At 43.1% G+C, this 15,738-nt stretch overlaps 1 protein-coding gene across 5 annotated transcripts in view; it reads left to right on the top strand.

The window, feature by feature from the left end:
* The window catches only part of Col22a1 (collagen type XXII alpha 1 chain), a 235,361-nt gene that overhangs the window by 138,817 nt on the left and 80,806 nt on the right, over nucleotides 1–15,738 (top strand). For all 5 annotated transcript variants that reach the window (XM_076911446.1, XM_034516770.2, XM_076911443.1 and 2 more), the window contains 4 exons: nucleotides 1,626–1,679; nucleotides 3,924–4,028; nucleotides 4,975–5,019; nucleotides 12,508–12,585. In XM_076911446.1, coding sequence (XP_076767561.1) covers nucleotides 1,626–1,679; nucleotides 3,924–4,028; nucleotides 4,975–5,019; nucleotides 12,508–12,585 — 282 coding nt within the window. The remainder of the gene's footprint in view (nucleotides 1–1,625; nucleotides 1,680–3,923; nucleotides 4,029–4,974; nucleotides 5,020–12,507; nucleotides 12,586–15,738) is intronic.

The following is a 15,738-nucleotide window of genomic DNA, read 5'->3' as shown; positions in this document are numbered from 1 at the left end:
TTCTTGTTCTTTTTGAGCTCTAGCTGGTTCAACTCAGGTGTTCTGGCTCAATTGTATCTCCAAGCTAATCATTTCAATCTGGCTTTTCTCTCAGCCTCTCCTGAATTGCTCTGTTACTCCTCAAACTAACTCTAGCAATCTGTTCCAATCTTCTGGCTCCTCCTCACTCTCCGGCTTGTTTTGTCTTCACCTGTGTCTAGCTTGTTCTCTCTCTGCAACCTGTCTCTGTACAACTGTCCCAGTAAAATTGCCTCCTTTCTCTCTCTGCACTGCCCCTTTTCTCTCTCACAAGAGCTGGGCATATCCAATTCTGTCAGATCTTTCTCTGAGTCGTCACTTTTCTTCTACTCAGTTAAATATCACTTTCAAAGACGTGTTCTTCCTTCTGCAAACTAACTTTACACTTTATTATTTGGGATTAAAGGTGTGAACTAAGGGTGAGCTACACCATAACTAGAAACATGGTTTTTTTTTTTCTCAGTAAATTATACTATCTTGGTGTTCACAGTGTTTTCAAATATCCTACCACAGGGCCAGGCTTGTTCATTTCCAAACCTTCCCAGGCGTCTGTGACTCCATGGACAGATGCATGGCATGTAGATTTTTTAATGCATGCGACGTTTGTTTATTTCATCCACACAGCCTGTTAGGTAGATCTGTCCTGATAAACAGGAGGCAATGGAGTCAGGAAGAGACTGAGTCATGGGGGAAGTGGTTGGAGTAGCTCTTTTCTGTATAGTTCTTCTTTTCTGCAATCCTGATTTCTTTTGCCCATTTTATCTTGCTTTTGGAGAGCATGCTGTTCAGTCAGCCATAGAAAGTGGCCAAAATTGTCACCTGAAGTAGCTCCAGGGTGACAAGAGAAGAAATAGCCCATCTCTTTAAATATAACAAAATGATTTTTATGTGTATGGATGTTTGCCTGCATGTACGCCCATGTACCACCATGTGCTGGTTCCTGTGCAGGCCAGAAGAGAGCTTCAGAGATCCTGGAGGTGGAATTATATGTAGTTGTGAGCCACCATCCAGGTGTCGGGAAGTGAATGTTTATTGCTCCAGTTTCTCTTGAAAGGCAGTGAGTGCTCTTAACCACTGACCCATCTCTCCTGCCCAGGTAGCCTAGTTCTTTGCTCCAAGGTGAGGTAGCCATGCAGGGTGGCCTCAGTAGGCTCCAGAGTTCTCAGCAAGGCTGAGCCCCAGTTCTCAGTGTGACTGGCTGGCTGTTCTCTTTCTCATGACCACAAGTTCCCCACTGGTGTGTCTGCACAGTGTTTATCCTTGAGATTTCAAGGTGTAGGGGAGAACTCCACTGACACTAAATAGTAGGTCTCTGACACCACGTCAGATTTTTGAGTTTAAAGAAACTTTATTGATATCATCCCTCACCTGATCTGCGTACCCAAAGTCTAAGGCTGTTGAGGCAAACACTCAGCAGACCATACCTGTCCTCAAAGTTTTGTTGTTGCAAGCTCCAGGACCAGACTCTGGCAAGGACATGGGCAACAGCGAGTTTAAAACTGGATGGGGGAACATTTGAGTGGAAGTGAAAGGGGCCTGTTAACATAACCCTGGGGGCTAATAGCCATCAAAAACTGACCATGTACATAACCTTTCCTTTTTTTCAGGGTCCCCCTGGTGTCAGAGGTGCCCCTGGGAAAGATGGGGAGCGTGGAGAGAAGGTAAGAGCAATGTTGACTGCAGGAAGGCATCTATTGTTTTAGGCTTCACTGGGCCAGTAGGTGAGGAGCTCTGACTGCTCAGGGCTGGCTTAGGGCCCAGGCATCAGAAAGGACTGTATGGCTGAGAGGGGAATGTGAGGTCGCATACACTCTCACCTTCATTGCTCACCCGGGGGTCAGAGCAATGTCCCCTTTACCATTGCAGACAGAATCTCTGGGGGACTTTATTTGCTCAGTATCTCATAGCTGGTGAGCAGCAGAGCTGGATCTCAGTGTACAGTCTACTTTTAATTTAGTGATCCACTAAATTATCCACTGAGCATCATGGTTACCAGGGAACCCTCCCCAAGCCTGGGAAAGCATTTTGTTTGTTTTCGAGAAGAAGAAAACAAGACCTCCCTTTCTATCAACTAGAACGAGCCCACAGGCTTAGGAGGAAGAGTCACCCTCTGCAATCCCTCTGCAAATTGCTCTGACATGGCCATGTGCTTTAAGGAAGGTTCTCATCCATGTTAGCTATGCTGAGGCAGGGCTTGAGAAACCCACAGTGTTTATCAGTGCTCAAGGCAGATATTGAGTTTCAGACCCATTAAAGGCTGGTTCTATGTCTGAGTTGTGGGACTCCAAAGTAGGATGAGAACAGTGGTTTCCAGTAGGAACAATCCCACATCCCCTTGACATTTGGTGGTCCCTACACCAAGGAGAGGGGCTACACCTGGCTTAGCATATACAGAAAAGGATTCTTCCTCAACGTTCACAAAACACAGTGAAGGATGCTGTTCTCATCACTCACAGTGTTCAGCCATCTTCAGTGTCGACAAGACCAAGGCTGAGAAACGGTCACCCTAGCAAATAGCACTCTCGCTGCTCTTGAATTTGCTCAGCTGTAAAGTGAGGATGGCAGAAGGAGCTTTGGTCCGAGCATATGAACATCACCCCAAGGACTGTAGGCAGGGGCGTGGCCTTGGGAGAGAACATGTGACAAGGAGGTGATGGTGTGTCTTGCCCCATCACATGTAAGGCGTCCTTTCTCCAGATGTATTGTCTGTAGCAGTCTACACACTGCCCAAACATGGCTGGTCTTTTAGATGGGGTCTCTCTCTGTGGTTCATGCTAGCCTTTAACTCACTCTGTAGTTTAGGCCAGCTTCTAATCTGTGGCCATTTCCCTGCCTCAGCCTCTCAAATGCTGGGAATAGAGGTGAGGGCCACTCCCAATCAAATCCATAAAATAGATTCCTTCTCGATGCTTCTCTTGGAAACATTATCAGAAGTGGTATTTTTTTTTAACTTTTCATGGTTTTATTTTGGCAAAATTTTAACAAGAGTGAGTGTATTTTTTTTTCATTTTAGTAAAAGATTTGATTTTAAAATATGAGTTTCAGAGGAAAAATGATTTACTTTAGAGGAAAAAAACTGTAGCACATATATTTGGTTTATGGTCTGTTGACGACAAGCTTAATACTAATCCCTGGGTAGTAGAAGTACAAGATGTTTGTGTGTGTTTGTCCTGAATGTCTGGAGCTTTCTGTATAGACCTGAGTAGTGTACTACTTGCAGTAAGCACCATGCCTCTTCTTCCTGAATCCTGGGGTTATAAATGTATGCCACAATAACCTGTAGGTGCTTAAAAAAAAAAAAAAAGATAATGCCACCTTAAATTGCAGAGACAAGAGCACCTAAGTTTAAAAGGGATTTATCCAAATTACATTTCTGTGTGTTGTTGGCTCATTTAACCTCTAGGGGGAGCCAAACACCTTTTCTTGACTGTGGAAAAAGCATGACTGTGAGCAAGGCCCAGGGTTGGAAGGGACCAGATATCTGCAAAAGGACAAAATTTCCTCAAATTCACACCTACTCTTTCTTTAGCAGGTCCCATGACTGTCTGGGATCTGGGAATATCCACCCTGCTCTCTAGACTTGAAGAGACCCCTCTCTCCCTTTCCTGCTTGAGAGTCTTAACTGATTATCCTGCATTTCTCCATCAGAGAAGGGATAGGGAAAGGCAGGGTGAGGCTCCATGGAGGCTCTGCCAGAAGAAAGGACTTTAGCATATGAATGTGGAGGAGCAGAGTTCAACTTCTGACCTCCGCTGAGCAGCCTGTCTTCTGAGGATTCAGAGGGACAGGCAGCTCAGAAAGCTGCCATGCAGGGCTGCCTGCTGCTACTGCTACTGCTACTGCTACTGCTACTGCTACTGCTACTGCTACTGCTACTGCTCATCGTGGTCCTCTTTTCTCCCCAGGGAACAGCAGGGGAAGAAGGCAGCCCAGGGCCAGCTGGTCCACGGGGAGATCCTGGTGCTCCTGGCCTCCCTGGGCCACCAGGAAAGGGGAAGGATGGGGAGCCGGTAAGTGGTGGGTTGACATACTTTGGGCTTTGGGAAGCCAGGCTTGCAGGGGAAAAGCAAAGACTCATGTTTTCAAAGAAAGCGAGCCATAGTTGACGCACTGAAGCTGGGTGGTACTGTAAAGCTCAAGATGTCCCTTGGCTCAGGGACATAGTCCTGCCAGTCAGCATGCTTAAAAATAACAATAAAGTAGAAAAACGTGTAACACTGTACTTCCATGACAGTTTTTACTAACTCGTGAGTTGCTGCTGAAATCTGTGACATGATACTTTCAGCCTGTGGTTGACCACAGGAAACTGAATCCTTGGAAATGCAAAACCACAAATGGGGATGTATGGCTGCTGTGCTCGGAGCACATGGAGCTCAGGTTGCAGGCTCAGGATCCAATGGAAGCAAGTGATGCAAATAAGTTTCAAAGTACCCAGTGGTTGTGGCACACACATACACACACACACATACACACACACACAGAGAGAGAGAGAGAGAGAGAGAGAGAGAGAGAGAGACACACAGAGAGAGAGAGATTCTTGGTCCACCCTGGGTTTCTCCAGCCAAAAAATAGACTTACATTTCCAGTGTGTTCATGACTGCCAGTATTAGGCCAAGCTCATAGCTGGAAATGTAGTCCCCTCCCCTAGTGTGAGGTTTAGGGGTCACAGGGTCAGCTGAGCCTGGCTTTGTAGCTTGATCTTGCTGCTTCCTTTTGAGTGCCCTCAGCATGGAGATCTGAAGTACAAAAACACAGTAAGGAACAGGGAAACTTGTTTTTGTCCTACATAAGCTCAGGAGGTGGCAGAGTCAGGAATCACACCCAGGCCCTATGACTGAATGTAGTCACATTGCAATGAGAGTATCTGCTCTCTAGCTATGGCTCCAGCAGAGGGCAGCAACCTGGTATCTGCTGAGCGATTCAGCTCTCATGGTTCTGTGTTGTTCATTTCAACAGGGGCTACGTGGACCACCTGGGCTACCTGGTCCCTTAGGAACCAAGGTGAGTGCTTGTCTAAGCAAATTGGAGATGGTACGCGTGACCACTTAGAGAATATATACATTTTTTGTTGTTGTTGTTGTTGTTGTTGTTGCAAGCATCTCTGGCCACCTCAACCCCTCCCACATTTCAGACAGGAACTCTTGAGCACTGCTTCATAAACACTGATTAAATTATTAGAGAGTTGCTGTCTTTCACCTGGCCCAGCCAAGGGCTAAGTCTTCTCTTGTTACTGGTGAAATTTTGGTAGCAGATGATCCTTAAATTTTTAGATAATAGGGCTCTAGAAGCCCTGTGGTGTGTGTGTGTGTGTGTTGGAATGGGGTCCTGGTCTAGTCAGGGGTAGCAATACTATCCTGGTATTGCTCTGTCTTTCCCCAAAGCCTTAGCATACATGGTAGGGGTTAGAGAGGGAAGAAGATATTGGGAAAATGCCTTGGACCAACACTGGAAATTGGTTTTTATGTCCACCTGCCAAATTCTAGTGATGTTCATGGCAAGAAAGACCAGAGAATATCATCTAGTTGCGTACCCAAAGAGGAAGAAGGAAATGGATGAACACCAGCCAAACCCTCTCTCAATTCACCAGTAACTACAGGCTTGAAAAGGCAATTTCCTCTTGAGTAAACAGGGTAATAGCCAAAGCTCTCCCTACACACAATCCCCCTTAATTTACTCAAGCTTGCATAGATGGCCAGTACCTCATTATTTCAATTGTGGCACATCGACAGGGTCAACTGTAGGACATAATACTGTTAGCGGTACACTCCTTGGCCTCTTTCAGCTCACGGATCAGGGGACGAATGGATGTGTAAACTGCAAAGTAGGCAGGTGTTGGAGAAGGGGATGTGAGGGCTGAGGGAGTTCAGGGAGGCTCTTATCCTCGTCTGGTTGTGCATGGCTTCTTAGAGCCTGAGGTATCTGTCCTCATTTGAAATTGCATGGAGCAGTAATGTGGGAAAAGGAATGTGTTATTATAGGCCTTGGTGAGAGGTTGCAGGGGACACTGAGGCATGGGCTGCAGCAAATTAAACTGTAGCCACACCCATATACTGTAAGAATTAGGATGCCAACTCAGATACATGGACTTGAGAGGATGTGAGCCAGAGTCACTCATTGATGTTAGGATGGGGGCTCGGACATTTAACAAGATATGCATATTTGGATTATATAGAGATCTTATTATAAAATCACTTCTTACCACTTGTGCCTATTTATAAAAACAATTTTCTTAAATTTATATATAAAAAAAAACGGTTTCCTTAAAAAGTCCTTCTTGTCAGTGTTGATACACACCTGAAATCCTAACCTTGAGAGGTAGAGATAGATTTTAGGTTTGATTTAAGATAGGAAGATTTTAAGTTTGAGGCTAGACTGGGTTGTGAGGTTGGATCCAGGACAGCCTAGGCTACAGAGTAATTGCATCTTGAACAAAAACAGCTTAAAAACATGAAGAACATGTTCTTATATATCTTCTACACTGGTCTTGTCATCCAGCAAGTCACCCTGAAACTGCTAGCACTTTCTGAAGCACACTTCTTCCCATCCAAGGTGGTTTACCTTAGGCTTCCATATATGTTGCTATGAATTGGAAGTTTATTTCCAACCTTAGAGTCCAATCACCTGATGGGAGACCATTCCCCTGTTTGTTTCTTTTACATGGTAGTTGTATCTTCAGGATCTCAGCGACATGAGTATAGAGTGAATTGAATTTAAAATCCTATATGAAAATCTCACCCAACAAATATCTAGCATCAGGAAGTTTGAGGTTCTTCTATAGATGTTGACAGTAGCCAAACAGAGATCTCAGCTTCATAATTTTCTCCTTATTCTAGTAGGTGTTCTCTATCACCATTCTAAACCTGCAGTAAGTGGGATTGTAGTATATACTAATTTGCTTGCAGTGTGGTAATTTGATTGCATTACCCATGATCAAAGATTTTCCTAAATGAGAGAATTATCTAGATGGTAGGAGTGTGAACTGTATGTTTGCTGCATGGAGGGTCGGGGGGGAAGGGAGGAGTCATTGTATAAGGGAGGCTCTCTGTTATTGGTGAACCTTGTCCAGATTCATTTTCAGTATCCAAGCACTCTGACCTTTCCCTCTTGAGAAGGACCTTCAGGACCCAGAGGACACTGATGACATTTTAGAAGCCAAAACAGGGTGTCAGATGTGGCAGAGAAGTAAAGAGCTTGACTCATCTCGTTTTCCACTGTAATTACATAAGACCTTTATCTGACAGTGGAAGACACTATACATTCCTGTTATTCTGCAATTGTATATCGGGATCTTAACAATAAAACCAAAAATATATTCTCTTTTTACTTCCAAGTATGGTGTTTAGGGGGAAGACATGTTACCATATCTATAAAAAAATAGTTTCCCAGTATAGGGGTTGCCACTAATACATTTTCAAAACAACAACAACAACAACAACAACAACAACAACAACAACAACAACAACAATGACAAAAACCATTGGCGAACTGTAGTTTCCACTTTACTGTTGCAACAGGAAGGTGTTAACCTAGGTAGCTTGTATCTGATCTATACACACTCTGTTGGAGAAAAGTCCTGTAGGAACCAGTGCAAGCATCAGCAATTAGAGAGAGCTAGGCTTAGATTCCTGACCCAATGTTGCCGAGCAGTTTCAACAGCATGGGGCTCAGGTAAGTCATGCTGTCCCTGGACCATCCTTTCCCCTTAAATAGACACGTATTCCACTGCTGATAATATACGAATGTGTCAGTTACAGAGTGGTTCTTCAAGACACTTAGAAAGTAAATTGAGATTCAAGGACATCTTTATTCGGAGAATGGGTTACTCAGTGGGAGCATAGAGGAAAGGAGGCAAGGGAGACGGGAAGGAGAGAGATGGGGAGAGGTCTCTAGCCCTGTCCCAGGTGTCCAGAGAACACACCTCATGGGATTAAGGGAAGAAGCAATCTATAAGTGTTGATCAGCACATCTCATTGACTCCTGGTTGCTAGTGATTGCAGGCAATTCCTAGTGAGTGACACTTGCTTCCTGCAAAGTGAACATCTTTGAGCTTCACAGGGACTTAATTTAAATTCCAGCTCAGCTACCTACAAGGTAGATGACTGGAAAGCAAATGGCTTTAGCGTTCTGAGACTCTGTTACTTTCCTGTTTGAAGGAGACAATATTTGACACTGAAAAGGGGTCTTTGAGAGATAAATGATCTTATCGTCCATAGTCACTGTTCTAAAGCTGCCACCTCCTTGCAGGACCCCAAACTTCTTCACATATTCCTCCCTGGAATGTGGGTCCCAGACACGGTTTCTTCCTGCCCGCTGGTCCTTCTTGCTCTTGAGGACATAGTGCTAGGTTTATTTCTATGTCCTTTGGGGGCCATTTTCTAAAAGTGTCTGTTCATTAAGCTGGGAAGTGGTTTCTTTAGGGATTTTTTTTTAGCATCACAATAGGCTACAGACACGGATGGGGCCAGACCTGGTCACTGCAAAAAATCAATCATGTCCTCACTGCTGCTCAGTTGGGTCAGAGAGGCTTTGCTAGCACATTCTTTTCTCTTGGGTATAGGAGAGAGGCTTATTTTGGGAAAGGCACAATTCAGTGCCTGACACAATGGCTAGTGAAGGACTGCATACTCCTGCATCCAGATGGAGGGCATTAAAGCCAGCCACCAGCATCTGGCCTTAAGACAGACACTTGGTGCAGAGATACATAGATACATATAGCCTATATCAGGTCCAACTCTGAGGTATGTTGTGAGTTTTGTTAAATAGGCAAGTGAATAAGGAGTCTACTTTCATGCTGTTTACAGGGGAGTCAGAGGTGAGTTGAACACATGGACAGCAAGTGGTCAGTGTGAAGATTAGTGAAGATGTGTGCAAATACCTGAAATCTGACAGACACAGACAGGGAGGGAGGGAGGGAGGGAGGGAGGGAGAGAAGGCAGGTGGGTTAAGCAGCTGCATGGAAAGGCGACGACTAGACCAACCCAGTGGTTGGGTCAATGCTTGGGAGCTTAGAGCATGGAAGTTTAAGCAAACCCTCAGAAGCACTGCCACATACAGAAAGCCGGAGTAGCTGTTACTTTGCTGTTGTTGTGACAGAATAATATGACAAAAAATAATAAGTCATGGAAGATAGAATAAAAGATAGAAAATAAAGTAAGTCATGGAAGATAGCATTTATTTTAACTTGCAATTCCAGAGTAGACTGAGTCTGTGGAAGAAAACATGGCATCTGGAGTGTGAGTTTCACTTGAGAGGAAGCAGAGGGGCTACATTTCATCCATATACAGGAAGCATCATAATAGGCCCAAAGAAGTCAGAGATAAGCATGACTGGAAGCAGAGTAATCATATTTTATCTGTACACAGGAAGCAGGAAGTAGAGATGAGGGGAAGAAGCAGGGGAAAAGAGAACGGAAACAGGAAGTAGAGACCATCTATCATAACTGCAACCCTATCCCCACCCTAGTGAAGTACTTCTCTAGCAATGCTGCACTTCTTATAGTTTCTATAACCTTCCTAAACTGTGTCACAAACCAGGGACCAAATGTTCAAATATATGAGCCCATGAAGGACATTTCTCATCCAAACCACAACAAAAGGGCCATGCTGTGACCTGTCAGTTAAGTGTAAGGGTTACGGACATGCATGGAGCCTGGTCTTGAGGGAACCGGAAGCTGCCTGTAGTAGGGAAGTCTGCATTAATCATTGGAAAGCAAAACCAAGGTTCAGAGGGAATGGATTTATTTAACTTTGTATGTGCCCATCTAATGTTTCTTTCTGCTAACTCTTGTGGTATAATGGTAACATTAAAAATGCAATACTCGGTGTGTCTCTCGACTTTATAGCCACTTTCCATCTTAATGATTACATATAAGTTGCAGGAAATCTTGGTAGAATTTTACTATTTTATTGTTGAAGGTCCTAAGGTATAGAAGCCTTCCCAAGGTTACAGAGGTACATGACACTATGCTGGGGCCAGACCAAGAGTCACTTGATTATGTCTGAGATATTCCTAACCTGACCCTCTTCACTCTTGTAAAGAACTGGTGGCAGGTGAGTCATGGGTCAGGTTCACACTTGCTCCTGTATTTATCTTTTCAACCCTTCCCTTATACTCTCAATTAGATTTCCTAGATGCAAAGTATGTTTTGCTTCCCAGGTCTCGTCATATCACATACCACATCACCCTAAAGAAGCAGAATTTGAAGAGAAATTAGGAAAGATCCAGTGGTGTAGTTGAGGATGAGACAAGGGATGATCTGTTTCTCACTGATCATCAGTGGCCGGTGGCATAGCCACATCAGGCTTGGAAGGTCAAGGAAGAGAAATGGCAGGGATTAACGGATCTTAGTGAGGATTGGGGTTTGGATGTCTATGTTTTTGTAAGGACTTTGTAAGCTTCATTGTGCCCACCTTCATGATTGCGAATCCACTATAGAATTTAGCACTAACAACTGACAGTAAGCAGGCATTGTAACTGAATTTCAGATCAGCATTGGAGACCAGGCCTCAGCTTACATGGAACAGACAGTGAGTGTTAGCAGAATGAGGATGACTTTTCTTCTTTGTTTTTAAATGATGTCTTTTACTTATTATTTGAAAATTTCATATATATATATATATATATATATATATATATATATATATATATATATATATATATATAATTTATCTTGATCATATCTGTTACTCCACTTGATCTTCTCAACCTCCCCAATACATCTCCCTCCCAACTTCATGCCCTCCTTTGTTTATTTGTTTTTAAAATAATCCACTGAGTGCAACTATGGCTTCATGTATGCTTGTGGAAGTGGAGCTATTCACCGGGGTTGGGCAGCCTGTCAACCTTGGTCAGAGAAACTTCTTTATGCTGTGGACAGTTGTTAATGCAGAAACTCATAACTGTTCAAAGTTCAAAGATGAATGCAAGTATCAGCTGTAAAGAGACATCTATACAGTCTTCCCACACATGAGGCTCAGGGCACACAGCGGAAGAGTGGGAGGAAAGAGACCGTAGGGCTTGGCAGACAGGAAAAAAGTGCTGTGAAGTGTTGTTTGGAAATGACATAGCTGATGAACACACAAGCTCACAGAAGCAATGATTACTTGCTCAACGATCAGCATTACTTTCTTAAAGGCCCCAAATCCAAGAATTTCCAGTGGACATTATGGCCAAAACCATAGTCTATTTATTAACAATATTTTAAATGCTTAAAAACATAAATGTTAATAAATCAATGTTTCCTAGAGTCAGATTTCTGAACATAATCTCTCTGGCTCTTCGTGACCAGCTTCTCAGCTTCTGGGTTGTTACTGTTTGTGAAACAAATTGATTCATTCCAGGGATATTAAGTGGCCCGAGGAAGGACACCTGCCACTGCATTGTCAGGCTGGCGATATAAGCAGACAATCCCTTATGTTGTTGATATATATTCTGAATTTGGGTTGTAAGAAGCAGTCCTAGGGAAACTGCATCTCCTGATGCTGCTTGTGGGATCAGGGGAGGCACAGCAAACAAACTCATTGGCAGTTAGGCACCTGAAATCTGAATATTTGTGCAAAATAGGGTGATCCGAGACTGGAAATGCCAGTGTCAGCAGCAGTCAGGCTTGCTGCCCACGTGGAATCAGCCTAGGAATCAAAGACTCCTCTTCCTCTCAGACAGAGGGAATTAAAATACCAGAAACTAGAATATTGACTTCCTCCTGTGAGACATGGCAAAGCCTTTCCCTCTCCTATTTCTTTCTTCGTCACATCCAGAGAATCACATGGCAAGAACAGCAGCAAAGGTAGCAGCTGGCTTATAGGGACTGAGTGGCAGGATGGCACACATGTTATCGTCATGCTTGACACATTTAACCAGTGTACCACCATGCTGGCTCAGCTGCTCGTGTATGCCACTCTGATAGTTAAACAAACATGCTCAGGGAACTTGTCACGGTTTTAAGTGCTGAAGCTGTAATTTAAAGTTGAGCCTCCAACATCCAAATCCATACTTTGTAATACCTGAAGCAATGGTCTAACTTGAGTTAGCTTTAAGACCACAACTGCCACACCCAGAAGTGCTAATCACAATGTGTAGGTGTTGGGAAAGTCTTAAAACATCAACATCAGTGTTTATTTACTGATGATGTGGTATCTGAGTTGAAATGTGGGTGCATGTATGGCTGGGATGGAGGTATGGTAAACACAGTAGGTATGTGCTCTCTCCAACACGGGGAGTAGTCTTAGTTTCCTAATCACAGTTGGGGTCGTGCTGAAGTTGGAGAAGGCTTGTGATAACAGTCATGGGGCCTCTCTGGTCCATGTAGTGCTGGATGAAGAGAGAGGATGAGCTCCTGATGTGCATATTGTAATGGAGGATGAAATCAGGTGATAGGTGAGGAGCTGATGGAGCAACAGTGAGGACTCTCTGAGATGCATAATTCTTTTTATACATTGTGCCTGATCTTGCCAGCTCTGGCCTGTTAACCCTGTCTTTCTGTCTCCCTAGGGTGACCGAGGAACACCTGGGATCCCTGGCTCTCCTGGCAGTCGTGGAGACCCAGGCATTGGAGTTGCTGGTCCACCCGTGAGTCTTTATTCAGCTAACATCATTGTTCTCGGATCACACTGCAAATCCCTGCTAGCTCCCTTGGGAGTCTACAGTTATAAGTCCCTGCAGAGGAAGTTCTGTTTTAGCTGAGATGGCAGTGGGCTGTATGTCCTTGGGTCCATTGAATGAAGGTCTCTGTATGTCTGTGGGTGGTAAAAAATTGTTGTACCTCTAATGGGAACAAGAAGAACACAACTTCTGGTTCGATATATGGTTCTGATTCAAAACAATTGCAACAAATCTTGCTAATTTTGGATTTGTTCTTTCATAATTCCATTGTATATGGATATATGTACTTGGGTCATAATCCTCACTATTATCTTCTCCATTTCTTCCTTCCTTCTACTGAAATCCCTTCTTCTCAGCATGTTGTCTTCCTGTTTCCATGTCTCTTGCTTGTTGCCAACTCAATTTAATTAGGGTTCCCTGTGTAAACACAGTTGTGGGCTTATTTACTTGAGCAAGGGCACTCATTGTACAAGTGACCACCATTTCAGAGTCTGACTTCTTTCCCAGCAAGGGTCTATAGCTTCTCAGGGCTGGGTGGAGTCTTATTCCTCCTGCCCTTTTCATGATGCTGTGTCCATGTGCCCAGTATTGTTGCAGATAGTGTCTGCTGATATGATTTCACACAATGTTTGTAAAGGGGAAAAAAAGAGCCATGGGCTAAACTTTGAGTAGCAAACTCATAGCCAGTAAAATTAGGCTGTGGAAACATTGTGCTTTGTGTATTTCTAGACCAAAAAAAATAAGTTAATTACCCTGATTCTTCTAATTGGTAAATGTGAGAATTTAAATGGGGTCATGGTTATAAAACAGCATCCACAAACCATCCTCACAGTGTGGGTTTTAAGTAGTTTATATCATCTTGTAGGTACAGACTTGTAAGACCCATGGAACTTATGGCTTTGTTGTCTCTGAGTTATATAGGTTCTTCCAGGTCAATCCCAATGAAGGCTCACTCTTTGTCCTCAGCCAGCCATCCCCTGTAGAAGACACTCTTTGTCCAAAACCAGGACACATGACATTAAAATTTAGAATTCTTTTCAGTGAAGAACTACATTTCTTTACTTGAAAATAGAATCATGTTTTGTGTCTTCTTGCCATCATAGAAGCATGTCTTTTCTTCTCCCTGTCAGTGAGTGATAGCTTTCAGAATTTAAGGACAGTTTTCAATCTGAGCTTTTTTCTTCTCCCATCTGCTGTCTTTTATGCTAAAGGCAGAATATTGATTCAGCTTCAACCGAATTTTTTTTTTCTTGTCAGCCAGCCATGTCTTACTTACTATTACTTGAGAGAAGCTCAAATACTCAGCTAAGCTTTGGAATAGCTCATGTACCCACGTATAATTATTATTTTAAGCCATGTACCCAACTTCACCCCTGCTAAACACAACCTGGCTAGAAACCAGAACAGCACATGACACAGTCTCTGCTTTTTTCACACTCAAGAAATGCAGAACACAATCAAAAGCATCTTAAGTAATGTCATAATTTTTATTATTTAATTTTATTGAGAATTTCAGAGATAGAATCTGTATTCACATCATTCCTCCTCCAACTCCTCCTGTGTCAATCCTTCACTTCTTATTATATTCATGACCTCTTGTCTTTATTATGTTGCCTGTGTGTGTGCGTGCGTATGTGCACGTGCGCGCACACTTGTGTGTGCATGCATGTGTGTTTGTAAATATAGCCTACTGAAATCATCTACTGTTTCTTGTGTGTTTGTGTGTTCAGGGCTGGCTACTTGTTATTAGATAGCTATTAATAGCATATATCTCTTTATTTAGGGGTGGGGTTTTATAAGATTCCCACTATTCACAATATTGTTGAGATTTCCTGACTGCAACTTGGTTGCATAAATAGAAGACACCCTATTCCAGCAGACAGCTTGAGCTTTAGTCTTATAATCTTTCTTCCCCCATTGTCTACAGCATGCTCTGAACCTTTGATGTAAGGAGTATGTTGCAGAGGTGTCACTTGAGGTTGGACACCCTGTGGTCAGATCTTCTCTGCTTTTTGACCAGTTGTGGATTCCTAGAATGTTTTTTTGACTGCTGCAAAAGAAGTTTCTTTAATGGGGTTGAGAGCTATACTCACCTGTGGGCATAAGAATAAATATTTATATGTAGTTAGAAATTGTACTGGCTTAGGATATTGACAGTAGTGGGTTCTCCTTTAAAGTTTGTGACTATTGTGGATAGTTGGCTTATTCATAATACCAACCATAAATTCTCTCTCTTTGAGCAGCTGAGCAGTTCTTACATCCAAATAGACAGATTTTGTTTATCTCTAAAATATAAGTGGCACTGTGGTACCTTTGGGGATATCTCAGTGTTGGGTCATTGTTGTGGCTCATAGGCCAAGTAATACAATCCTTCATATATAACTCCCCCAAAATAAAGAAATATAATTTATTATCTATAATATCATATAAAGTAAAAGCTCTCTTTGCTTTTCTCTGTGGTCTTCACAATTTGTGTCAGTTTAGGCCTCTCTCCTCACACATGGTTCTTTGTTCCTCAACTCCCCAACAAGCCTGGGTGCTTCCCCACTGGAAAAGTCTACCCCCATCCTACTGGCAATGAGGATTCCTTCACTGTAGCAGAATCACAAAGGGTTTCTGAGTCTTCCTGGTTTCCACAGATACTGTCATAGGAACAAATGAATTCCCTTGGGTTGGTCTCATCTGATTTAATTGTTTGTTTCAACAGAAAATTTCAACTAGAATTTCTCGAGCTCAAAGCTCTGTATTACTGCCACTGAATTTTTCAGGGGAGGGGGAGACTTTTTTATTTTAGTGTCTAGTAACCAGAAAGAACAAAAGATAAACAGTAACCCAATCATCGTGTTTCTGAAGTCCTCCTCTCAGAAGGACACCTTTCTCTAGAGTTAGGAGTTTGATTCTTGATGGAGTTGATCCTTGGAGAAGGAAATGCCATGCTGATCGCCTACTATATGGTGGTCCCTTTGTGTCCTGTCCACTCCTCAAGGATATATCACATCAAGCTCATCATTACACAGCCAGGCAGGAGAGGTGGTACAATTCACCCCAAATCTAGCTAGCTAAAATCACCATGAAGTATCTTCCTGTCTAACCAATTCCACAGGAAAAGTAATTTGCTGG

This window comes from Arvicanthis niloticus, chromosome 13, assembly GCF_011762505.2.
Source record: "Arvicanthis niloticus isolate mArvNil1 chromosome 13, mArvNil1.pat.X, whole genome shotgun sequence".
NCBI lineage: Eukaryota > Metazoa > Chordata > Mammalia > Rodentia > Muridae > Arvicanthis > Arvicanthis niloticus.
Note: the sequence above shows the minus strand (reverse complement) of the source record. Positions and strands in the feature narration are given on the sequence as shown.